General features: G+C 35.4%; 2 protein-coding genes and 1 pseudogene across 2 annotated transcripts in view; 1 reads left to right on the forward strand and 2 right to left on the reverse strand.

Annotated features, from left to right (window-relative positions):
* Cdk14 (cyclin dependent kinase 14) overlaps positions 1-27,813 on the reverse strand; it is a 767,749-nt gene that overhangs the window by 695,117 nt on the left and 44,819 nt on the right. The gene's annotated exons all lie outside the window — the stretch shown is intronic.
* Positions 220-27,487, reverse strand: Pttg1ip2 (PTTG1IP family member 2). Its single transcript, XM_071611713.1, has 6 exons — positions 27,331-27,487; positions 17,262-17,308; positions 7,847-7,940; positions 6,440-6,533; positions 2,300-2,361; positions 220-458 (listed from the first exon to the last, which is right to left on the reverse strand). The coding sequence occupies exons 1-6, from the start codon at positions 27,485-27,487 to the stop codon at positions 445-447; spliced, it is 468 nt and encodes a 155-aa protein (XP_071467814.1). The 3' UTR covers positions 220-444.
* Positions 3,166-3,979, forward strand: LOC114108491 (large ribosomal subunit protein eL43-like; annotated as a pseudogene).

Below are 27,813 nucleotides of genomic sequence, written 5' to 3' on the forward strand. Positions count from 1 at the left end.
AAAAAAAAAAAAAAAGCCTAATGTTAAATATCAAGGAACTTGGAAAATAACAAATTAAGGGCAAAGTTAGTAGAAAACAGAAATAGTAAAGATTCCAGTAGAAACAAATGAACTAGTGCAAAATCAAAAGAAGTGCTGGTATTGGAAAGACAACCTAAATCAACATTTAGCTACACTAACCACACTCAGATTTCTAAAACAGCTTTATTTAGGCACTATTGTATCTTCATTTTCTGCCGTCTTTTATTAAATGTTCAGGTATTGAAAATTTGTCTACATTTTACAGATTTGATTTCCCATTTTATTTCTTAATAATGCAAATTCCATTCCCGCAAAGTTGTTTAATAGATGGGGGGGCGGATTACATGTAGGAAATTCATGTGATATCCTCTTTGGGAACTTTACCATTGAAGACACTTCTTCTTTCTCTGGAAGATCTGTTATCTATTCCTCATATCCTATGAAAAGAGAAAATAAGTTGACCTTTTCCAATTCTTTCTAGCAAAAGTCAACAAAAACTTACCTAATTTGAAAATGTTAACCACAAAATATTGATAGACAATCAAAGTTTTTCTACTCTGAGATTTTATTGTTATTTTAATATTTAGGGATCAAATGCCTTAAGGAAGTATTACCTTGGGTGTGAATTTGACAAAGAAAAAAAGGTCAAATATTTGAAGTAAACCCAAAACTTGTTGTCTCCAGTGAGAAAAAAATTTGTGCATAATCAGTGAATCTCTACTTTTAGCAAATCATCTTCTGAATTTATTTTCTAGGAAAGAAATGAGGATGAAGAGCAATGCTATTACTACCTCTCCTGGAAAATTGTTCCTTTTGTAAATTTTGTAAATGAGGAGCATCACAGATTAATAACACACACACTATATAACATCTTATAGGTTCCATACTTTGCTTCTCCACAAGTCAGAAGTCTCCTGGTTCTGGCTTGCACTTTTAAGACTATCATATGCAAATAGGCTCCCAATTTGTAACTCCAAAAGATGCTGAGTCTCCCTCCACATTCAGACCATCTTTTCTTGATCTCTATGACACTGTTGTCTCATGCTTTTTCATCTTTTTCCTAATTCCTTTTGCAAGATTTTTATTTCCCTTATTAACCTTTTAATGCAGAATGGAAAATAATCTTGCCTTGTGAATTCGATTACCATTTATTCCTTATAATGGATCTAATATAACTAATGGTTCTCTATATGTAAGCTGTTTCTACCTAAAATAAAGAAGAATACAACCCTGTGCTCTTTTCCAACCATTTCTCCTACAAATTCTCATGGAATTTAAAGTGGAGGGGGAAAAACCCTGAAATAAAGTAAATTCTCTGTAGTCTTCTGGTTTGATTTCAACTCTGGGAAAAAGTAGCAATTGCCTGCACTTTAGTTCCTCTTCTGAAATAGCTTTCTGAAACATCTCATTCCAATATCACCAACACAATTTCTACATAACAAGATCTAGGAGTTGGCAATGGAGTGTGTATGTGCTCAATATTTCATCCTTGCCCTTTAAGGTTAGCTCTGCTCTTCACTCAAATTTTGGAACCTAAAATGTGGTTCCAGGCTTTTAGCATTTGCCTCTGTGGTCCAGAACACCATAATAATCTAGATGTAACCTCCAACCCCCTAAAGTTATTTTTAGTGGTAATTATAAAGGACCTTATAGCACCCTTTCCTCAATCATATTATCTAAAAATTTTTGAGGTCCATTTAATCAAGTGAACAGGTGGTGTGGGGTAGGGGCACAGTTCTGACTCCAACTGGGGCTCTGGGATCTAAGCCTGAGCAGCAAAGTGGCAATAGGCCTGCCCAGGAACTGGGTGATGAGCCAAAGGAAGCTAAGAGTTGAGTCCTGAGTAAGGGAGAGCCTTATAACTAAGGGAAAGATTAAAGAATTGAGTCGAAGAGAGGACACTGGGTCACCTAAGGTAATAGGTAAGATGAAGTGAATTAATTTAGGGAAAGTGTGCAAAGATTCCTTAAGGCAAAGTTCGTTTTTGTTAAGTTTTCTGGGTTGAGTATGAATTGAGGAACAAAGGAAGCAATTACATCCCCAACTGAGTCCAAAAATTTTAACACTTCTCCATCAAAATTGTGGGTTTTTTTTTACCAACTCTAGTGTAGCTATTGAAGTTATAAGAGTATGTCTCAGAAAGGAGAACAATGAAATCTGCTGTTACGTTTCCCATTCATACTTTAATTTTGATGGTGGAATAAGTAAGGAAGGGATTTTCAACTGTCAGTTACTGGAAAGGCCCAGGACATCCCATAAAATAAATGGAAGTACTTGCCACCAACATTCCAGGTGTTTACAGGAACCGTTACTCCTCTTGAATAAATGTTGGTTCTATATCTGTTCAAAATAGTGGTGAATGTAGAATTAGGCTTATTTTCAGAATAGTTAGGGTTAAAATTATTTTATTAGATAGAGCACATTTATATAATATTTTGTTTTCCTTGCTTTATTATATAGAATTCTCTTTTTAATCTATCCACAGAAGAATTAAAGCATTTGATTATAAAAAATCAATTAAAATAAATGGAATGTCATTTAAAATATCAATAATTAGTAATAAATTTAACAATTGCTTATTTTATTTTCTGTATCCCCTTACTAGAATGTAAACTCTGTGAAGGCAAGGGTTTGATCTTTTTTAAAAAAAAATATTTATCTTTTTAGTTATAGGTGGACACAAAATCTTTATTTTTATGTGGTGCTAAGGATTGAACCCAGTGCCTCACGCATGGTAGGTGAGGGCTCTACCTCTGAGCCACAACCCCAGACCTTGATCTTTCTTTTTCATCATTACATCCTTAATGACAAAGATATTACCTAGTGCATAATGAGTATTTAACAAAGGTTTTCAGAAGGAATAGATGAGAATCAAGGAGGCACCAAGTATGTGGGCAAATATTTATATTCCCCTAACATTTAGAACTTTTAAAAGTGCTTTAGTGTTTATAATTATATGGCTGAAAACAAGAATATTATATCAAATCAGCAATCAATATTTTGATGCTTCATTGGTCATTTAAGGGTATTATTTAAAAGAAAGACTGATGTTTCTACAAGGAATTAATTTTTTTTTTTTTTGCACCGCTAAGGATAGACCTCAGCACCTTGCATGTGGTAGGCAATACTCTACCACTGAGTTGCATGTCCAGCAGACTGATGCTTCCAGAAGCCAACCAAGATCATTGGATTTTAAAGTACAATAAGTCTTTAAAAAAAAATTTTTTTTGTTCTAATTAGTTATAATGACAGCTGAAGGCACTTCAATTCAAAGTACACAAATGGAACATGATTTTCCACTTCTCTGGTTGTACAATAAATCCTTAATAGTATAAATTCTTCTAGCAGAATACAGTTTCCACCTAATTAACAAGGCCTAGAATATCTATAGTACAAAATCAAACAGAAGAGATGGTATGAGAATAACTAAGTTAAACAAAAACTAAGTGCAATTGTTGAACCGTATTTGCAGAGAGGATTCATGTTTTTTTCTTCTGAATTGTAGATTAAAGAATCTTCCCTGTAATTTTAGCTGCTCAGACGCTGAGGTGGGAGGATCGCAAGTTCAAGGCTAGTGTCAGCGATTTAGGGAAAATACGTCTCAAAATAAAAAAAAAAAAAAAAAGGACTGGGGCTCTCCCAGCCTAAGTCGCAGCGACAAGGCTAAACACACCAAGAAGGTCGGAATTATTAGTAAATATGGGACCCTCTACAGTGCCTCCCTCCAGAAAATGGTTAAGAAATTTGAAATCAGCCAACATGCCAAGTACACTTGCTCCTTCTGTGTCAAAACCAAGATGAAAGAGACCAACTGGGGGGATCTGGCAGTGCTGATCCTGCATTGAAAACAGTGGCTGGTGATGCCTGGACCTACAACACCACTTCCACTCTCACAGTCAAGTCTGCAATCAGAAGGCTGAAAGAATTGGAAAAAACCAGTAGAAGTTCTACCATTTGAGACATCCCTAGCCTATAATAAATGGGCTAATTTATATAACAACAAAAGGACAGGGAACATAGCTCAGTGCTAGAGCGCCCCTGGGTTCAATCCCTAGTACCACAAAACAAACAACCTCTCCCCAAGCTTTGCTGATGGCTCTTTGCTCAACACCCTACTCTTAGGGGTAAAATTTGCCACTTTATACATAAATACAAAGAAAATGATTACACAAGAAGTCAGGATCTTGGAAGGAAAATATAAAAAATAAAAGTAAATAAAAAGCAGCCTCTTGCCACATATGTAATGTGTTCAAGAGCTCTTTCTTTCCCTACCTTTCTTTGTTATTTTTTTAGAGGTAAAGAATAAGGAGGCAGGGGTGGGGTGTAGAATAAGGAATATCTTCTATCTTATCCTATCTTGTCCTTATATGTTCACAAAGAAAGAACAGAAAATCTTGAAGCTAGAGAAATACAAATTCATAGAAAAAAATGGAGGTCTTAAACAAGCAGAATATTTAGGCAGTCCTTATATTTTTTCCTAAGCCTGTTAGTGGACACCTATTTTATCTTTGGTTCTATCTATCTTATCTATGGGTCCTTCTTATAAAAGATATATGATCTGAATAAAGAAAATAAAACCATATTGAGCATTAGGAGGGAAAAAAACCCAAATTTATAGGCAGATATGCACTACAGAAATATTCTCCAAACCTTTGGCAAACTCACTTTGAAACAAAATCACATGATAAGGTACCATAGGAAAAGAAAAAAAATACTAAAATGAGGATGATAAGAGAACCTAAAAGTTCTCCTAATTCAGTAGAATAATCAAGAGAATTCTACTAATTTTTGTACATTAGAACCTGATGTCAGAGGACTTTCAGAAGAATGTCCATTGGAAGAAAATGAAAACATTTTATTAAGTATAAGACAAATGGTCAAAGCGGTAGGAATAAACATATATGGATTTTTAACAAGAAATAATTAAAATAGTTATAAACTGTAGAAAATTCAGAAATTGTATTGAAAAGTCACAGTGTACGCATGAAGCAAGCTGAAATGCAGCATGATCTTGAGAAATGGAGAATAAGAAAAGAGAATCCACTTGGTCTTGACACCTTGAAACAATGCAAACTAGTAGTATAGCATTGTGTTTCCTACTTCCACTTTGGTTCCTTAGTGAACAATATTTAAACCATTATAATATGTTTTAGTCTCTTAAATAATTTAAAAAATTTATGCTCAAACCATAGAGTAAGCACTTCAAGATAATTATATCCCAGGACACAACATAAATATTACACATTTGGCAGGGTTAAATTAATGAGAAAGTTTACAGGATTTAAGAGATAGAAGGAAAGGATGAATGTAAGAAAATACAGGGAATCAAATTGTCTTATTTTAAAAATAATGGGAGAAGTACTGAGATATAAAAATAGAGGTTAAATGGATTATTCAAAGTCCACAAGATAGCCAGCAGAAGAAATATTAGTAATCTTAAGGTCTAATAAGCACAAAGAATGACAAATAATAATTTTAAATCCCCAAATAAAAAGATGATATTATCTACTAACAACAAAATAATAAAAAATTCATTGATAGTGAAAGATAAAATCTTCAACTTTCATGACGGGGAATCAATGAATAGCATGTAAAGTCAGTAAGTCATGAAAAACCTGTAATACCAGCAGCTCAGGAGGCTGAGGCAGAAGGATCGCGAGTTCAAAGCCATCCTCAGGTATTTAGCAAGCCCTGACTAACTTCGTGAGACCCTGTCTCTAAATGAAATTTTAAAAAGGGTGGTGATCTGGTTCAGTGGTTGAGTGCCCCTGGGTTCAATTCCTGGTACTAAAAAAAAAAAGGGCTGGGGTTGTGGCTTCAGCGGTAGAGCACTGCCTAGCACCTATGAGGCCCTGGGTTCTATCCTCAGCACCATATAAAAATAAATAAATGAAATAAAAGGTATTGTGTCCAACTATTTAAAAAAAAATAAAATATTTTTAAAAAAAGAAGTCATGAAAAGAAGATATAACTATCTAATTCAAATAAGAGGAAGTAACCAGCAAAAGAAGTACAAAGTACGTTCTATGTAACATTTCAAAAGTTTGACAGTACAAATATGATTTAAAGATGTTTTGATGATTGACATTTGTAACTAAGAGGATAATATCTGGCAAGAAGGTGTTGGAAATAGGAAAATTAATTATTTTTTCTTTTCAAGCTATAATTTCTGTACTTTTTAACTTATCCTTACCGTGTGGATATATTATTTTATGACATAAAAACATAAAACATTTCCTAATAATGAGCTTAGCATTCTTTTCACTGATAGTATTCCAAAGTGTTATGCTATAATTTCATTATAACTATTATATTATAATAGTGTTATTGGACTCAATAATATCCTCATTCCAGGACTTACTTATAAGAAACTCTTAGAATACTAAAACAACATAATACAAGGATAAAATAAACATACTCATGCATGAAATGGTAATAGGCACAGCAATACCACAGAAAAGCTATCAATAATATTCCTGTGAGTATCAGCATCATGATTCCAAACATGTCAACTGAAACATATGAAAAGAAATATGTTTTAATGATAGAAAATATTTCTTACATCTTTATCCTATTATCATTTGTAATGTGATTATCAGATACATATTACAAATCATTATTGGAAATAATGATAAAATAACATGTATCACAAATTCCAATGAAACTGCATTTAATACAATAATCACCAACATCTAAAAATAATCTGGGTGCTAAAAGGAGGTAACCTTTAAATCTTCTCTATTTTGGTAAATGATTAAGGCTCTCATTTATTTTTCTCCATTATTTTTTCTTGAATTACATTTTTGGTATTTTCTCAATAGATAAAATAGCAGATCTTTCAGATTATAAGGATGCACATAGACATCATGATGTGTTTTTTTGTTTGATTCATTATCAAAAAGTCAGCCCAGGCTTGCTGAGAAAGAAGATTTCTAATTCTCACAAACTTTTTATTCCCCTCTACTATGCAGCTTATTGTACTGGAATATTGTAAAATGAAACTAGGAGGGAAAAAATATGAAATTGGAGACTTGAGTTTCTATTCATACTAAATACATACTAAATGCTTCTTTATAAACTGCAAACACCTGTGCTTTAAATATACCTGATAGTACCTGAAGCAACTGGAGACTTGAGGGCAAAATTGTATCTTTTCACTTCAACTAAGAAAAAATAGATAGCTGGTTGTTCTGGATGGGTTCTCTCATATAGTTGGGGTTTCAGATGGAAAGTCTTTTGTTTCAAATTTTTGGAAAGCTTAAAGATACAGGTATATTTTCCTACCTTGATATATTCTATATAACATCTCAAAAGTTTGACAGTACAAATATGACTTAAAGATGTTTTGATGATTGACATTTGTGAAGTCTTAGGGAGTCCTGGTTTTGAAGGGCATTTCTCAATATAGACTACATTAACTGAGAAAATATGTTATAATAGTGCTATTGGGCTCAATGATATCCTAGTTCCAGAACTCGCTTATAAGAAACTCTTGGAATACAAAAACAACATAAGAATACAAACCTCCCTTAACTAGATTATAAATATCATACCTCAGAAATTTTTAAAAATAAAATTTAAAGTATTTAACAAGTCAGATGGCAAGACATCCACCAGTTGGAATGGTGGCTCATAATCTGAATCTACAATGGCTGGAAACAACCAATAAGCATGTATGGGGTCTAGGGAGTACTGATGTACATCCCTGGATTTGCTGTTTTAATAAAGTAAATAGGATAGTTTTAAATGCTTCAAATTAGCAAATCACTACTACTTGCAAGTTGGTGGAATAAAGTACATATAAATTTAAATAAGGAAAACTCACCTTTACAGTTTGACCAAAATATAGAATTGAATGGACACCCAGCAAATGGAAAACAAAATTTTTTGCAAACCTTTTCTTCATTGCACCAAATACACTGTATTTAGAAAGAAAATAATAATAATCAAAGCAGTGTCCACATATTATAATCCAATCACAGTAAGTATTCAATAAATAACAGCCATCATCATCGTCATGATTTATTATTTGTAGTACATGTTATTGGTGGCCTTCCCATGTCTTCTTTACCAGGCCCAAGCACTCAAACCTCAGCTGCAATAAATTTTGTCTGTGATTGACTCACAAATTTCCCTGCTCTTGATTGACTCCCCTTGGTAGATGAGGATCACCTTGCTCTTGAGATTATCCTCACCCTGGACCAGTAACTGACTGGTATGGGGTTCAAAACCATAAGCATCCTTGCCTAAGTCAGGGACAATTCTGCTATGTGATTTTTTTTTAAAGTTGTAAATGGACACAATATCCTTATTTATTTATTTATTTTTATGTGGTGTTGAGGATTGAACCCAGTGCCTCACACCTGAGGGGCAGGTGCTCTACCACTGAGCTATAGCCCCAGCCCCTGATTTTTTTTTTCTTTTTCCTCAAAAGCTGTCCATGATTCAGGGCAAATGTGGGCTTTAGCTGAGACCCTATCTTTTCTTGGCTCTCATCCCTTGTTTTCCTGAATCCTTCATATCTTCATGGGATTTTGCTAATGAACAGCCACTGAAAAATTGCATGGATCTGGATCCCTTTCTCAGACTCTGCATTTAAACCCAAGATACTATGTCACAAAGCAGTAATAAGGGCTGCATTAGATAGTTTTTAAAAATGTCTCCAATACTCTCCTATTCCCCTTGTCTGCAGAAACCACTCTTTCCTCTGGGGAATCTTTCTCTGTTACCATGGCCCTGGTGGTGTTATCAGTTAGGCTTATCTCACCTCCCTCTGCCTTCTGCTCATTGGTGGTCAAGTAATCATGTGTAAATAAGAAAGCTGAAGTCCCTTGCTGAAGTAAATGAAAAAAAGGCACAATGGTGAAAACTATTATTAGAAACTATTATAAGAAACAGTTAAAAAAAAAAAAAAGAAAAAAAGGACAGAGTGGTAAAAATGGCTGTCACATAGGAACTACCATGTGACAGGTATTGTTCTGTCTTTCATGCATTCTCACTCCTTTTGAAAACTTTGTGTGCTAGATACCATTATGTCCACTTTATAAATGAGGACAATAAGGCACACAGCAACTACATGACTTATACAATATGGTCACAGGGCTAGTAAATAGGAGAGTTTGTATTGGAAGCTAAGCAGCCTGGCTCTGTGCTGGTAACCAATTCTGTAAGAGTGGTTCCAAGTCCCTTCCAATCACCTCTTGCTATACATCCTAAAACCAGGAAAGGTAATGATTCACCCAATGTAAAGAACTACCCCAGACATACTGCTTGAGAACAAGAGATGGCTAAAGTTTTTTTTTTTTTTTTTTTCATGTTGGTCAAGATCAAAGGTCAAGTCATTTAAGCAAATCTTGGATGGAAGCCACTAAGGCTGAATGGGTCCTGTATTCTTAGACCATTGCTTAAAGACTGAAACTGCAAAGATAAGACCTAGATTCAAGGACTATCCATTTTTTTATTTTTTAGTTGTAGTTGGACACAATATCTTTATTTTATTCATATATTTTTATGCGGTGCTGAGGATCGAACCCAGGGTCTCGCATATGAAAGGCGAGTGCTCTACCACTGAGCCACAACCCCAGCCCTCAAGGACTATCTTATAGAGAGACTTCTAGTCTTGGTTGTTAGTTCTCAGAGTTTTGAAAAATCAAGCCCATTCCATCTAGCAGAGTTTTAAGGAAGATAAATTTCCAGAATAAACTTGAACCCAGCAGAGAGGAATATGTGGTAACTCAATTGCTGAGCTGATTCCCAGGCTCCAGTAACCTAGTCTACAGCAGGGAAGCTCTGATAGCGGCACAGTGCTCAGAGAAGGCTTTCTTTCCTATACTTCTCTCTACTGGGTCCCTGAGAACACTGGAAAAGGAAAAGGGAGCTGTTTCAATAGACCAAGCGTGGGGCAGACTGACTGGTGACCAACCAACTCACTTCTCAGCCAGGGAAACTCAACAGAGTATATTATAGACTCAATATGATATAGGACCACTGACTACTATGGTGTCTTCTAAATGAGAGGTTTTACTGTTGTTATCCTGCTTTCTCTTTTCTATTGAATATTGGGTCTTTGGGAGTTGATTTAACTGATTCTGACTCAAAGGAACAAAGCCTAAGGAGCCATATTCAAGCATAATTCAAGAGTAACACATCTCTCTGAGATTCCAGACTTAGACCTTGACAGTGACTTGAGGTCAGTCCAATTTTAGTTGAGACTTAGTGGCATTAATTTTCTAGGAGCACTTTTCAAAATATGGAAATGAAGAAAATAAAATACTCATACTCTGACCGGGAAAAGGGTGAAATACCATAGATTGAAGTAGTTTTATTCCTTTTCTTTTTAAATATTCTCTGTTTTGCATTCCTATTCTCCTTTTTCTGATAATCATACCCTTATCCTTTGTGAAACTCTTTCCCTAATTCTGTATGATCCTGCAGCTAGCTGTCAGTCATCTTTGCCTTACCCATTTCCTACTATTAGAGTGGTCATTTGACCAGGGCACTCAAGAGTAGCATAGACTTTGGCCCAGTAGCTAGTGCTGGACTGAACATAGGTCCAAATATGGCCAATTATATTCTTCTTCAGAGTTATATACAGACATTGGGAGATATTTGCTGGCAGCCAGCCTCTTCTACAGCTGTATGGAGAATGTCCATTTACTGTGGGAGAAAATGAGGTCAACACACAGGAGAGAGGAAAGGAAAGAGAAATGCAAATAATATCCTTTGAGATTCAACTGAACATGAAATAAGGCTACCCAATTTTTTGGGCCAGTGAATTCCCCTTTTGATTAAATTAGTTTGCATTGGCTTCTCCCACTTACCACAACAAAAATGTGATACCTTAACTATCTTGACTAAGTCTAAAATGTCCTCAAAAATGACAACTTCATACTCATTGTCCAGAGGAAAATTATAACATATTCAACATCCTGAGACTGGTAATGTATAATTTAGGACAAATTACAAGGATCTTTTTCTTGTAGGTAAGGAAGAAGACCCATATGAGTTCTTACCAACCTCCCATCTCTTATTAGTGTAACAACTGAGAAGCCAGCTGAAAGGCTTTAGGGTAATTATTATAATTGCCCTTTAGGAAAATTAGAGTACCCAATTTAGGGTATAAGCCTGTTTTAGTAAGCTTATATGGACATTGAAATTTCTATTTTATGAAGAAATATCACTGAAATTAAAAAATTGCAAAAGGGGAAGGTACACAATTATGTTTAGTAGTTTGTTAACATTGTATAAAATGGCTTAATATTATATTGGCAAAGAAATAGAAAATGAGTATTATTATGTAAAGGGGGATTTGAAAACAGTGGACACTGAACACAAAAAAAGAGCATTTACAGGATATATATTGGTAAATGTTAGATGCAGAAGAGATTACAGGTGTACAAAGCACTGTTTTTGTTTTCTGGAGGGTCAATTTAATGGGTGGGTAAAATATGTACACTTTACAAAATTACATACAATTCTAAGTGGAAGAATATTCTCTCAAAGTGTTGGAACATGTACAAAATGTAATAGGAATTAAGAGGAGAGCTCACTTTTCGCTGGAGTGACTACACAGGTTTCTTTCAAAGAATAAGGAGAGGTTGGCCTAAGTTTTGAGGAGTGGGGTGGGTCAAATGTGTACAGAAAAGGAGGGACTTGAATACAGAAGATATGACAGCATGAAAATCTTGCCACATGGCAAGAGGGAAAGTCTGCTATGGTGGAGTTGTACAGAATAATTTGGAAGGATCATCTTCTCTTGGATTGTGATGGGTCCTGAATGTTAGAATAAGGAGCATTTCATCTTAATAACTGAATTATTTGCAGCTAAAGGTGAACATGAAAGAGTGTTAAATGACAACAATAAACCAAAAGGGCCTGGAGGGATAAGCAGTAGTGGGATAGGGGTGTGGGAAGTCCAGCAATCAGCTGAAAGAAAAGAATGGACCATAGATTCTTTAAAGAAGACAAAGGAGCTAGAGATTTCTAAAATTATTATATGGGTATGGAGAATGGTACCAGTAATAAATATGGGAAATGAGCATATTTGTGGGAGACAAAATCATAAATCTAGCTTTAGATACCTTGAGCTTGAGGTGATAAAAGAAATTATCCAAGAATAATTGTTGATCAAGCAATGTAATCATGACTACCAGGAGCTGTTAGATCTAAGAACATGAATTTGGGGTTTCTTGATACTTACATAATCATGGAAGCCATGACCAGTTGGGATAGCACAGGGATGAGGACACAGTACTAGGATGTGCTCTCAGGTAGAAATATAAATAAGAAGGGTTGGCAAGGGTAGTTGTATAAAGTGAAGATCACCAGGGAAGGAGCAAGTTTCCAGAATGATGAGTGCCTAACTAGAAAGATTAGGGTTTTAGAGAGTTTTTTGGTAACCTTTAAAACAGTTTGTTAAATATTCAGTCACACTGCATGACAAGCAGTGGTAGAATAAATACTATAGCTATTAAAAAAAAAGTGGGTTTTTTTAATGTGTGTGTGTCCCCCCCACCACCACCACATTTTGTCAGAACTCAGAAAGAAAGACATTGCAGAGACTGGATTTAGACTGGATTTGTCAGAGAGGCAACAAGAAAATGAGAAAGGCTTTGAGTTTGTGAATGTGCATGTTTCTGAGTGGAATGCTTGCATGAGGCAAAGACTAAGAGGTTAGCCTTGGGAATTAAAATAGGTTTCTTAAAGGGAAAGAGTAAGAGAAAAGACATTGAGTTGGTGAAAATAATAATAATAATAATAATAATAATAATAATAATAATAGAACCTGAGCCTGACAAATGGCCTTAACATTCTCAAGGAAAATCAAACTTCGGAAGAAGTGTTGTACCAAGATTAAGGAAAGGTGTTGGGAATAGTGCCATGGAAAATAATCCTTGAGACTGGTTCCCACCCCATCCACCTAGGGACTTTTGACAGGTGATACCCACATACACACTGGCATATCCAGATTTGGATCCATAGCCCTATTCACCTTCCCCTACCCCATGTACTAACTATCACAAGCATCTGTGCCTATGTACACATACTTTTAAAGAAAAATAGATAACAAAATGGGTATCGTTGTTGGGTAGGAGTTGTGGCATTTATATTTTACAAACATGGTCATTTTATTTGAACTATTAAATAGATAAGGTAGACTGTGGGAGATTCACAAGTCCATTAGGTTTGTTGTAACTTCACACCTTTCTGTCCTAATAATCCATATCAGGATGCAATAAGTAGAAAGATTTGATTATGAAGAAAGCCTAGGATCTACTCTTATTTTTAAAGTCTGTTGCAAAACTCAGTCATATAACTCTCATTAGCAAAAAATAAAAATTATTTATGACAGTCTCACCATTGTAACATCACAATTAATAACTATTTAAAGGATTTCACAGTGATGCATAACAACTCTAAATAGCAATGAGGATCCAAGTAAAGCAGTGTTTAGCCTGTTTTAGTCAGTATGGCTTTAGAAATTTTATTAATAATGGAGGAGAATATATCAACAAAAATTTTCTTTTCACATGGTGTATTTATGACTAATGTGTTGTGAGGTAGGGTTATGAATGAGTTGCTTTTTTGTGGATTTGGTTTTGGTAAGAATATATTCTAACTCTTAAGAAGGTCTGCCTACACTTTTTAATTTCAAGGAAAAGTTTTAGATTGGATCCAGTTAATATTCTCTTACAGCTAAGAAAGATAAGCATATAATTTATCATTCTAAGTAGAATACTTTGGGAAACTAGCAGTGGGTATAAATAATTTCTCTGGGTCAATGAAGCAAAGGACATAAAGTAGGACAGTCCCAGACATATCACAACATCTGTTCATCCTTTTTTTAGTCCAAGAAGAACTCAAGTATTCTTGGTTGCTTCATGAATTACCATCTATAAATCCTGGCACTCTCTCTGGGAGGTGGCAGGAGCTGTCAGTGAAAGCCTGTGTCCTTCCAAATTGGGGGAGGACAGGGAATCTTTTTCAAAAGATGATACCCTAATTCTATGTTGACTATGGGAATTATCCTTCAGTTAATTTCTATGAGGTACTGGTAATATTTTAAAAACTACATTCAAATACATATATCCCCAGAATTGCCATATAGACACTTATGTTTAGAAAAGTTTTAGGATAAAGTGTACTAAATGTAATTTAACTTCTTCTAATGGCTTGAGTTAATTCAGTAGTTACTGAATGCTTGCAGGTGCTAGGAAATATGTGAAGTGTTACAGATGCAAAGATGACTAAAACATAGACAGTCCAGGGAACTGAGAACAGAGGGAAAGTGAGAACAAAAACAATTTATATGATACAAGTTACAATTTAAAAATGTATGTAAGTTCAAAAGAGAGGTGTAGGGGAACAGAAGGAGTAATCTTCTAAGAGGAATGGTAAGGGTGGGTAAAAAAATGACAGTAAATGTATTGATTTGGGGAGTGAAGTTTATACCTAAAGTCTCTATTTTTATGTAGATTAATGGGGTATGGGATAAGATTGGACCTTTAAAGATGGTCACAAAGTTTTGAAATTACTGCTATGGGGAATTTTAGGAAACGCTGCCAACCAAAGGCAAGTACTGAGTAGCATTTGGGCTCAGGTGAACCCAGAAATTGTGAATTTGTAATGGTACTAATGCAGATTCTCATGATATATGCTTGAGCAGCAATCAGCTAAAAAAAATGCACAGTAAATGAATACATAGACTGAAGGACCCATCAGAGCTGGGAAATATAGATCCAGCATAGTTAAAAATAAGAGGGCAAGGCTATTAAAGTAGTATTTGTTGCTGCAACCCCCAAGAATAAAATGGATCCAGGCAAGAATCATTTTTGGCTGCTTGCATCATCAAATGCTGAACAACAGTCCTCATTCACCATTCAATAAAAGTTTTCAATGTGAAATATTCCTGCCAAAAAATTAAACTGAACTTTATTAATCCTCTATATCTATTTACCAGTTTATAAGAACAGAACAGCTGAGAACACCTGTAATCCCAGCTATTCAGGAGGCTGAGGTAGGAAGATCACAAGTTCAAGGCCAGCCTGCGCAACTTAAGGAGATCCTGTCTCAAAATAAAACTAAAAAGAGCCAGGGGCATAGTTTAGTGGTAGACAGTTTGCCTAGCATATGCAAGGCCCTGGATTTAATCCTTAGTACCAAGAAAAAAAATCAGGAAAAAGAGGAACCTGGATGTGATCAGCAAAACCCAGACTGTAGGAAACCCAATGGGACAAACAATTCAGCTTCTTCTTTATTACAATTAAGTTGTAATAAAGAAAAAAAAAAAGAGGGAAAAGAATAAATAGTTTAAAAGAAACTTAAGTTATATAGCAGTCAGTTTCAGCATATATATCTGAACTAAACAAAAACATGAAACAAGGCTAATTGGTTATTTCCTGGGAACTTGATGATATTAAGAAGTCACTGTTAATTTCTAGGTGTGATCATGGACTTGTAATATTTTAAAGTAAAGACCTTATGTATTAGACATACATACCTATATATTTACAAATAAATTATATGGTATCTACATCATTATTTAGTTCAAAATAATCAATTGTGAGAGGGAGGGCATAGATGAAACAAGGTTGACTGAGATAATTCTTGGAGGTATAGGATGTATAAAATTTTATTATACTATTCTCTCTCTCTCATACACACACACACACGTGTGTGTGTGTGTATACATATATATATGTATGTGTATATATATATATATATATATATATATATATATATATATATATATACACTTTTTGTTAGGTTTTTGTTTTGGCACTGGGGATTGAACCCAGGGACCCAGGAGCACTTAACCACTGAACCCATCTTCAGTCCTTTTTAAATAATTTATTTAGGGACAGGGTCTCACTAAGTTGTTTAGGGCCTTGCTAACTTGCTGAGGCTGGCTTTGAACTCATGATCCTCTTGCCTCAGCCTCCCAAGCCGCTGGGATTATAGGAGTGCACCATCATGCCAGGTTATTGTTGTTTTTGAGACGGGGTCTTGCTATGTTACTAGGCTGGCCTTGAACTCCTGGGCTCAAGTGATCCTCCTGCTACAGCCTCCCAAGTAGTTGGGACTATAGTCACACACCATAGTGCCTAGCTCTGTTTTCTCTATTTTTATACATGAATATTTCCAGTGTAAAATATTTAGCAATGAAAAAGCAGGAGAATATTCATCCAGGTGAACAGCCATGAAAATTCACAAGGAAGGAAGGAAGGAAGTCCATTAAGAAAGAGTCAATAACCTTGAAGGAAAAAGGAGAGGGTGAAAGGACTGAAAAGTACTCTTTCTTGTTAAGTCCAAAGAGTAGGTACCATGTTGGGAAATGGGAAAGTGATGTTCAGTGTAAATTGTGCAGGGTTCAGAGTATGTGGTGGAAGTGATATCCTATAGTGATATCCTATGCATGGTGTTGAGAAGGTGAAGACACTGAGATAGAGTGTTTCTAGCTTTTTCTGGCTTCAGAAAGTTTCCAAGGCCGAGAATAAACTGGACCAAGAATTCCATGAACCAGAAGAAGCTCTAGTCCTCATTAAAGCAGAAGAGTGACCTGGAGGAAGATAAGAGGCACATCGTGGTATGTGCAGATCACCATGACAGATACCAATTACTAGAATGTCCTCTTTGCTAATTAGAGTTTTTTCTTCTGTCTTTGGTGTTAATAGTCAATTCTCCAATATAGATTAGACTAGAATGGTTTTGTAAGGGTTGCTGCAAAGCTCTCTGTGGCACAAGTAATACCATTTCCCCCATTGCCTCTGGTATTTCTAATTTCTTCCAAATCTGAAGTGAAGAATAAAGATGTCAGACATTTAATCATCAGAGAAGAGGACCTTAGCTACACTTAGGAACTGTGTGTCACACTCTATTATTTAGGGATTAGAATTGGCAAGGAAATATTCACTGAATCTCAAAAGACATATTTTCTTTTCTTCCAAAACTTCTTCCAAAATTTCAGTGTGATTTTCTTTTTCAAGCCAAGAATTGTTTTCTTTCTAAAATATAATATTCTAGAAGAAAGTACATATTCCATCTAAATTATTTCCATTATTTATTTCTAGACTCTCAAAGCATGATTTGAAATGGAGAAATAGATTTTAGTAACTGTTATTAGTTATTCCTTTATAAAAAAGTGTATAAAACAACATTTAGCATAGCTTTTTGATGACAATTATAAATGTGTGAATTTATAACATTCCCAAGACAATTGCCTCATAAGAAAGTTAACTTACTTTCTTATCTTCTGTGCACAACTGACAACTATTCTTTTGAGTACATGCTACAAGAAAAAAAAATTAAGTACAAAAATGTAAATCAAAAGCCTATTTATTGCTCAACTTTATAAAAAAGTGCATTTCATTTAGTCATTCCTCTTTCAAGCCATATTCATCCATATGAAAACATTTTACTTCGTTATTTTCACATAGCCAGATACTTTTCCCACCAGCACTGTTTAAATCCTGTAATTTCCTCCTGCTACTCGAAAAAACAAGAAATGGCATCATCCCACATCCATTAGCCAAGTTCTAAAAAACAACTTCCCCAAAAAAATATGAAAAAACAAATTGGAACATCATTGTATATTTACAACATCATACTTCAGAAACCTCTTTTAAGTAACTCTTTTGTTATTCAGCATAATTTTGCCAACACATTCCTGGTTAGCTAATTAGTCTCTTAACTATTGAAAAAGTATAATTCTCCATACTCTTTGGCCCAAAGTTTTAAAAAGTTACCCCAAATAAAGATTTTTATTCTTATGGAAAAAAATAGACAATATAACTTATTTGAAAGTTCTAGAATGAAAACTTTGAGACTGGGGGAAAAAAAGCATTTTGATAGTGCATTATATTATTCTAACATTTTCTTAAAGAAAGGGTCTAGAATTAATGCCCTAGTTGTTTTGTGATATAATAACAATAAAGTCACTCTGCCTATTATTTGGGGGATAGCATTCATATGATCTGCAAGAAAGATCAGACACTTCCATTTAATTTCAAACTGTCTGATTGAATGAAGATCTGAGTTGACTGGGGAAGAATTTTACAATTCAGTTTTCAAATTAAGTCCTATTGAGTGTTTCTTCCATTAACCCAAAAGTATCTTTGAAGTCCCTATGAGAAAGCTGAGTGAAAGAAAAGGCAAGGTAAAAGAGAAAGATTCTACCTTCTGCCATGCCCTGGATGGCTGGCCTCATCCAGAAGATAGGAGCAGGAAAAGGAAGGGCACAAACTTAGCCACTATCCTCCAAACTCCACTTGCTTCCCATGGCTTTTGTTGTTAACTAGAACTTTTATTTTGGAATAATTTAAGAGTTATGGATGCCACATATATTGTGCAGGCAGTTCCTCTATACCTCTCACCCAGTTTCCCCATTTCTAGCGTCTTACACTACTATGATACATTTGTCAAAACTAAGAAACTAATATTAATGTACTATTTTAAACTAAACTCCAGGTGTTATTAATATTTCACCAGTTTTTTACACTAATGTCCTTTTCAGAATCCAAAATCCCACCCAGGATATCACAATGAATTCAATCATCATCTATCCTGGTCTGCAACAATTTCTCAGTCATGCTTGCTTTTCCATACCTGAACAGTCTTGAGAACGGACTTATCAGATATTTGGTAGCACACCTCTTAATTTGTATTTATCTGATATTTTTCACACAATTAGATTGTGAACTTGGGTTTTGGACAAAACAACAAAATAAACTGCAGAGGTGAAGTCCCCCGCTCATGTCAGTCTATAAAAGAGGTTTAAATTGAGCATTTTGGTAAATAAGCAGCAATCTCTTTCTCTAATAGTCATTCTTGCTCTCACTGGAAAAACCAATCAGGGGACAACTCACCTATGTGCTACAAAAATCAGTAGGATCTTTCTTTTGTTGTGTTCCAGAAGAAAGAAGTATTAGCTATTTCTTTCTTTCTTCCCTTTATAGTGATATATATATATATATATATATATATATATATATATATATATATATGAAATCATAAATATGTATGTAATGTATATATACACATTAATAATGTATATATGTATGCAATCATATATATATATATATGTACTGGGGATTTAATACAGGGGAACTCAACCACTGAGCCACATCCCCAGTCCTATTTTGTATTTTCTTTAGAAGTAGGGTCTCACTGAGTTGCTTAACACCTCGATTTATGAAGCTGGCTTTGAACTCATGATCCTAATGCCTCAGCCTTCCAAGCTACTGGGATTATAGGCATGCACAATCATGCCCAGCCTTATATAATTTTTTATTTCTTCTAATTAGTTATACATAATAGTAGAATGTATTTTGACATCTATATATATGGAGTATAACTTCTCATTCATCTGGTTGTACATGATGTAGAATTACATTGGTCATGTAATCATATATGCACATAGGATAGTAATGTCTGATTTATTCTACTATCTTTCCTATTCCATTCTCCCTCCCTTCCCTTCATTCTCCTCTGTCTAATCCAAAATACTTCACTGATTGTGAATTAGCATCTGCATATCAGACAAAATATTCAGCCTTCAGTTTTTGGGGATTGGCTTATTTCACTTAGTATGATAGTCTCCAGTTTTCAACCATTTACCAGCAAATGCCATAATTTCATTCATCCTCATGGCTGAGTATTTTCCATTGTGTATTTCTTTATCCATTCATCTATTGAAGGGCACCTAAGTTGGTCCCATAGCTTAGCTATTGTGAATTAAGCTGCTATAAACATTGACATGGCCATGCCACTGTAGTATGCTGATCTTAAGTCCTTTGAGTATAAATTGAGGAGTGGGATAACTGGGTCAAATGGTGGTTCCATTCCAAGTTTTCTGAGGAATCTCCATACTGCTTTTCATAGTGGTTACACCAATTTATAATCCTACCAGCAATGTATGAGTGCACTTCTTCCCTACATCCTCGCCAACCTTTACTGTTGCTTATATTCTTGATAATAGCCATTCTGACTGGAGTGAGATGAAATCTCAGTGTAGTTTTGATTTGCATTTCTCTAATTGCTAGAGATGTTGAACATTTCTCATATGTTTCTTGACCAGTCTTCTTCTTCTGTGAAGTGTCTGTTCAGATCCTTAGCCCATTTATTGATTGGGTTATTTGGTTTTTTGGTGTTAAGTTTTTTGAGTTCTTTATATATCCTGAAGATTAATCTCTATCTGAGATGCAAGTGGCAAAGACTTTCTCCCATTCCGTAGGCTGTCTCTTCCTGTTCTTGATTGTTTCCTTTGCTGAGAAAAAACCTTTATAGTTTGAATCCATCCCATTTATTTGATTCTTGATTTTACTTCTTGCGCTTTAGGAGTCTTGTTGAGGAAATCAGTTCCTAAACCAACATGATGGAGATTTGGCTTACGTTTTCTTCTATCAGGCTCAGGGTCTCAGTTCTAAGGCCTAAGTACTTGACCCACATTGAGTTGAGTTTTGTGCAGTTTGAAAGACAGGGGTTTAATTTCATTTTGCTACATACAGATTTCCAGTTTTCCCAGCACCATTTGCTGAAGTGGCTATCTTTTCTCCAATGTATGTTTTTGGTGCCTTTGTCGAGTATGAGATAACTGCATTTATGTGGATTTGTCTCTGTATCTTCTATTCTGTACCACCAGTCTACATATCTATTTTGGTGCCAATACAGAGATGTTTTTGTTACTATAGCTCTGTAGTATAATTTAAGGTCTGGTATTGTGATGCCTGCTGCTTCAGTTTTCTCGCTAAGGATTGCTTTGACTATTCTTGGTCTCTTATTTTTCCAAATGAATTTCATGATTGCTTTTTCTATTTCTATTTCTATGAAGAATGTTGTTGGAATTTTATTAAGAATTGCATTAAATCTGTATAGTGCTTTTGGTAGTATGGCCATTTTGAGAATGTTAATTCTGTCTATCCAAGAACATGGGAGATCTTTCCATCTTTTAAGGTCTTCAATTTCTTTTGAGTATGTGATGCCTGCTGCTTCAGTTTTGTAGTTTTCATTGTAGAGGTCTTTCACCTCTTTTGTTAGATTGATTCCCAGTTTTTTTTTTTTTTGAGACTACTGTGAATGGGGTAGTTTCCCTAATTTCTCTTTCAGTAGCTTCATCACTGATGCATAGGAATGCATTTAATTTATGTAAAAACTATATATGCTAAACCCAAGGCCAACATCATTCTAAATGGAGAAAAACTGAAAGCATTTCCTCTAAAAACTGGAAAAAGACAAGGATGCCTTCTTTCACTTTTTTTTTTTTTTTTTTTGGTGGGGGTAAGGGGGTACTAGGGATTGAACTCAGGGACACCTGACCACTGAGCCACATCCCAAGCTCATTTTTGTATTTTATTTAGAGACAGAATCTCACTGATTTGCCTAGCACCATGTTTTTTTGCTGAGGCTGGCTTTGAACTTGCGATCTTCCTGTCTCAGCCTCCCAAGCTGCTGGGATTACAGGTGTGTGTCAGTGCTCCCGGCTCTTTCACCACTTTTATTCAACATTATCCCTGAAACTCTAGCCAGAGCAATTAGAAGAAAGAAATTAAAGGTATATGAATAGGAAAAGAACTCAAACTATCCCTATTTGCCAACAACATAATTCTATATTTAGAAAATCCAAAAAATTCTACCAGAAAACTTTTGGAATTCATAAATGAATTCACCAAAGTAGCAGTTATTAGCTATTTCTAAGGAATTTTCAGGTCCCAGATTCTTCACCCTGAAGACCTAATGCTTGTATGGTTAGTTTCTATCTGATTACTTCCTTCTTCATGACTATATTTTTCATGATGCCTGCAGCATTGTTTTCTCCTAGTACTCTTTTTTAAAATAACTTTATTTATCTATCTATTTACTTATTTATTATGTGGTGCTGAGGATCGAATCCAGGGCCTTGCATGTGGGAGGCAAGCGCTCTACCGCTGAACCACAACCCAGCCCCATCTCCTAGTACTCTTGAAACATCTCTGGTTATTCTTTTTGAGTTTCCTTGACACAGCCAATATCCAAAATGGTTGCTACTCCATAAAGTTCCATTCTTGGTCCTCTTTTCTTCTCCCATGAAGGATCACAATTTCAAATGCCTAGAGATGCCCAGCATCAACATATATTATGCTATATATCAGATCAAAACTTCCTTTTTTATTGCTATTGTAATTAATTAATAAATTAATAGTTTAAAAAATAAAGTTATCTGGAATTTTTCGAGAACAGCTAAGAGAAAAAATGAATAAGAAGGTTTTACATATTAAAATTCTCTATAGCCTCATACTGTATTTACTTGATATACTGATTTTGGACATGGGCAAGTGAATTCATGTGGTTTTGAATTTATCAAATATTCTTTTAATTTCTGTCATCATTTGATGTGTGTATTCAAAACTATGTTGTTAGGTGAATAACAGTTCATAATAGGTCATCTTGATGTATTTTATTATATGTCAATATGAAATATCACTTATTTTCCTACTTAGTAATTTTGCAACTTGAATTCTTCTTCATCAAATATTGATATTGCTACATATGCTGCCTTCTTCAGAAACATTTACAAGGTTTCTTATATCATTAACCTATTATTTGTTCACTTCCTTTATCACTTTAAAAGTCACGCCTCCTATTTCTATTATTGAGCTGTGACTGAGCTATCCCACTCCTCAGTCTATACCCAAGGGACTTAAAAATAGCTTACTACAAGGACACAGCCACATCAATGTTTATAGCAGCACAATTCACAATAGCTTAACTGTGTAACCAATCTAGATGCCTTTCAGTAGATGTATGGATAAAGAAAATGTGGCATAGATACACAATGGAATATTACTCAGCAATAAAAGAATAAAATCATGGCATTTACAGGCAAATGGACGGAGTTGAAGAATATAGCTAAGTGAAGCTAGCCAATCCTCAAAAACCAAATGTCAAATGTTTTCTCTGATATAAGGAAGCTGATTCATAGTGGGGTTGGGCAAGGTGGTGGGAGGGGAAGGGAGGAGGCATGGAGTTAGAAAAGATGGTGGAATGAGATGAACATCATTACCCTAAATACATGTATGAAGACACGAATGGTGTGAATATACTTTGTGTACAACCAGAGATATGAAAAATTGTGCTCTATATGTGTAATATGAATTGTAATGCATTCTGCTGTCATATATAGCAAATTAGAATTAAAAATATATAAAAAGATATTTTATATGTACCTTTCTATTGTTATCTAATTAAGACATACATTCTCTCCTTGTAGAAAAATCCTAATATGATTTCACTCTCCTCCAATTCCTCCCCATGTGATTTCCGAGGAGAAATCACATGGAATTTTTATTACTATTGAATAGCTTTAATTTGGGGGTTGTTATATGAACTATGATATATTTAAGTTGCTATTGACTCAGTTATTTTACATTTATTAGTTTCTTTGCTTATTACAATTTCTCAAATTTCACATATTCCCCTTAGATTCATTTTTCATTTTGCTGACTTATAGCCTTCACTATACTTTTTATACAGAGTCTGGGAGTGTTAAACTTTTTGACTCTTTAGGTGTCTAGATGTTTTAATTTTATATAATTTCTAAAGTTAAGAATCACTTGCTTACGATGGTTTATATATTCTAGCTTCAAACCAAACATTTTAAAAAAATGTAAAGATGTCTTTGGTAAATTCTTTTTCATTATTTCTTCTCTTTTATTTCTCTGCCCCCTCCTCCTAACATTCCTATTACACTAACACTGGCATGAACTCTTTTATTTTTTCTACATGTTCTACATTTCTTGACCTTTGTACTGTATTCTATGAGAATTCCATGGTTCTATCATTAAGTTTGCTAATTTATTCTTTCACTATGTTCATCTTGTTTATATTTTTAATTTTCAGGATACTTAGTCTTTTCCATAATAATTTGTTCTTGTTTCGTGCATATCTCCATGAGAATATTAATGTTTTGAGAGAGGCCACCATCCTAGGCCCTGGGTACCCCTGCATTTTCTTGCTGAATGTGTCAAATTTCTTGGTTTAATCACCTTTGACCCTGATACTATTCTACTTCTAGCTGTATAATTAATTGAATATCTCAGGGTAACCACAATTGGATTATAGTCACAACTACTCACTCTTCAGGAAACTCAATTTTTTTTATAACTTATTATAAAAAGTCACAAACTCTTACCCTTGAGTTCCTTAGCTGCAACACAACTGGCTATAATCATAGCTATCATATGGGTCCATTGTATTGCTCCATAGGATTTGGGAGCACAAAACAAAACAAAACCTGGTGCTACCATGCTGACACTCCTGCTTTTTGCTGTGCTATGAGTAATAAACTGTCTTTCTCTGATCCATGGAGTCTCGCTGTCTATTTTAGCATATAGGTCTGTTTGCTACCTTAGGCATCTCCTTTGGGATATTTTCCTTTCCATCCTCTGTGAGAATATATTCAGAATTTATAGTTTCAATTTTTTTAATCTATTAAATGTTTCTTAATAAGTTGGTTCTTTATCCATTGGATTTTGTGATTCTAGATTGTGTGAATTTTTTTTGGTCTAGGTGTAATTTATTATTACTATTTATTATTACTAATTATTACTATTAATGCTATTAATGCATTATGGAGGCAGAAATAGCATTAATAGTAATAATCAGTAATAATAAATAGTAATAATAAATTACAGAAATAGCATTAATAGTAATAATTAGTAATAATAAATAGTAATAATAGTAATAATAAAGGGAGAGGGTTGGAACATGGTATCAGGCTCAATGTGTTGTCAGCGTATCTTTTGTGTATGAGTGTGTGCATGTGCATGTGTATGTGTGTGTGTGTGTGTGTGTGTGTGAGAGAGAGAGAGAGAGAGATACTGGGGGGTTGAACCTAGGGTGCTCTGCCACTGAACTACATCCCCACATTTTTATTTTGAGACAGGGTCTTGCTAAATTGCTGAGGCTGTCCTCTAACTTGCAACTCTCCTGCCTCGGCCTCCTAGGAACCAAGGATTACAAGTGTGTACCACTGTACCAGGCAGATCATATATATCTTTTGCTTGCTTTCTAGGCCAAGAATTTACATTCATTGCTAATAATGGGTAGTTGCCTCTGCTGTTTCTACTGTCTGCTGCTTAAGACAATTGAAAGTGGAGGGGCAATCAGCAGTAGTGCTCCAAGATTACTTGACAAGTTGCTCTACATATTCCCTAAGGTTCTTTGTATTTACAGCTGCTGGCCTTGTAAGGACTTTAATCCTCTCCTATTTGTGATTTTTTTTTTCCATCGGTCTGGTCTCAATTGCTTTTTGTTTTTCAGGGATTCTTATTGCCCTCATCTTTTTCCCCCCAAAACTAGACACGCACTTACATGCACCAGTTTTGTGAATGCATAATATGTATGAACTCATTTGAGCCTCACAGTGACAACTTGAGGATGACACTATTCTCATTTTACTGATAACAAAACTGCCATGGTATATATGGGCCTAGCAAATGACGAAGCTGGGCCGTGAGTCCAGGCATTAAGAGCCTCTGTCCTTTCATCTCTGCCATTGGTCTGCCTTTCAGAATGAAATAGGAATTGTCAAAGAGGCACAGCTAAATATAGAATCAACTATTCACTCAGATTGGGTAGATCAAGGAAGGCATCATGGAAGAGGTGGAATTTGATCCAGGCCTTTCAATACCAGAATTGTTTTTTTATCATATTTCTGCATAAGGCCCAAATTCTATTTCTGCTAGGGGCAGAAATACTTAAACCTGAAAATTCAACTTCAGTCACTAAACTAAGCCACTTTTTAGTAAATATTTACCTAAACTCAAGGCTTGATGGGAAATGCTACACAGTCTTGTCTGTTACCTGTCACTCAGAGCACAAGTAGCAGTGTAGGTGAGGATTTCAGTGAGGGTTTCTAGGTGTTGGAAATGAAAAGTATGATGTCTAAGAATCCAGATCCTTGTTAAATGGGAAAGTTAAGTGCAAGCACAATGGGGAACCTGCCTGAGGCTAGGAGGCAAACTCTCTGGGAGCTCCTGACTTGCTGACTCAAGCTGTTTCCTCAGAAGCATGGACCAGGGTTGGTCAGCCCTACAGCTGAGCTAGCTAGAATCAGAAACTTTCATCTCTGGAGACCAGACTGTTATCTGTGATTTTTAAATTCGTTTTGTCTGTTTACTTTTTTGTTGTTGTTCTTCTTCTTCAGCATTTTAATAAAGTCTTTTGAAAAATTCCACTGTATGTATGACTCCTTTTGCTAGGCAACCAAGGAAAAGATTTGTTTCTACCCTTTGGTTTAGGCTCCTAGGTGATGTTTATAAGAAGGGGCCAGAGTGACACTGGAACACAGTTTAGGATTGTGTTTAGAAGTGATCAAGAGCATAAAAAAATCTATGGAGAAAATGAGACACAGGAAGCAAGATAGTTTCTTTGATTCAGTCTTTGCCCATCCCCTCTCCCTCCCCCTCAAAGGAGATTCTTATTTCAGTACAAAGCTGAGAGCTGTGGGTTGGGTTTTAATAAGGAAGACTGATTTGCTTACACATAGCTAGCATTCTTTTATACTCTGGAAATGAGACAGCAGTAATTATTCTGTCTTCCTAAAAATGGCAATCTTGGCTTTATAGGGCCAAGATTTTCTGAGTAATTCTCTCTCTCTATTCTATCTATACAATTCCAATTTAAGATATTATAAACCTTATTTTGAGGTCCATGAATTCAACTCAGCATGACTTTTAACATTTCAAAATTTCTTCAGTTGGGAAGGAAAACAAAGGAAAGCTTTCAAAGCGAAATAATTAGTTCTTAAGAGGGGGGAAAAGACAACAAATTAAGCAATTTATTAGCTAAGAACTTAGAACATTAAGGAAAAGGAGCCATTATGGTCATTGAGTGTGGTCTTTTTAGAATAAATTTCAGCAGCTTATTCAGAGCATAAAGTTTATGTGATATATGTAGGTCATGCCAAAAGAAGGAGAAAAACATCCTTTTCCCAAATTTAAACCTGTTTTAATCCACAAAGCAAATCGAGTACAATTTAATAGGGTTTTCTCCCAAAAATGTCTAGCCTTTAAAAGTGACTTTGCCCAAATATCAAATGGAAATTTTTAAAAAGATTATTTTTTTTTAAGTTGTAGATGGGCACAAAACCTTTATTTTACTTATTTACTTCTATGTGGTGCTGAGGATCGAACCAGTGCCTCACACGCGCTAGGCAATCATTCCACCACTGAGCCACAACCCCAGCCCCCACGTGGAAGTTTTCCTGAGATGGACATTTTAGTGAGCTAGGACAGCTCAGTCCCGGAAAGACTGCCTCAGGTCCGGTGCACTCACCTTCTTCAATCGAAGACTTTCGTTTCTGTTTCTCCTCCTTTCTTTTTCTGTACATTTGGGAAAAACCATTATCTGAGAAGCTGATAAGCAGTTGGACTAGAAAGAGGGAAAGTAAAACCGGCAGGAAGATCTGGCCCCATGTCCTCGGCCAGCACATGGCTCCTCAGGCCTGGCGACTCTAGCCAGTGGGAGTGTAGCCGTCCCTGGGTGAGGGTTTGCACAGGCGGACTCTGCTCAGGGATTGTGACCCATCACTGCCCGGGATCCTGACACCTCCCCATCCCAGCCTGGACCTCAGCATAATTAGCAGAATCTTAGAACCCCTAATAGTTTGGCCAGAATGCCGAATGTTGGTAATGTAATCCTCGTGGGCATTCGGCTAGGGCTTCCAGGCCCCTGGACCCCCGTACAGTGCATCCCCTGGGTTTGATCTAGGTCTGTTTACCTCCAAAGTCCACATCTTTTTCAGAAGTTGTTATTTTT

Source organism: Marmota flaviventris, chromosome 1 (genome assembly GCF_047511675.1).
Source record: "Marmota flaviventris isolate mMarFla1 chromosome 1, mMarFla1.hap1, whole genome shotgun sequence".
In the NCBI taxonomy this organism is placed as follows: domain Eukaryota; kingdom Metazoa; phylum Chordata; class Mammalia; order Rodentia; family Sciuridae; genus Marmota; species Marmota flaviventris.

Coding starts and splice junctions, on each gene's coding strand:
- Pttg1ip2 (XM_071611713.1), bottom strand. CDS start 27,487: ATGTGCTGGCCGAGGACATGGGGCCAGATCTTCCTGCCGGTTTTACTT. Junction 7,941..17,261: donor TGTGCACAGAAGATAAGAAA/GTAAGTTAACTT, acceptor TTCTAAATACAG/TGTATTTGGTGCAATGAAGA. Junction 6,534..7,846: donor ATTTTGGTCAAACTGTAAAG/GTGAGTTTTCCT, acceptor CATATGTTTCAG/TTGACATGTTTGGAATCATG.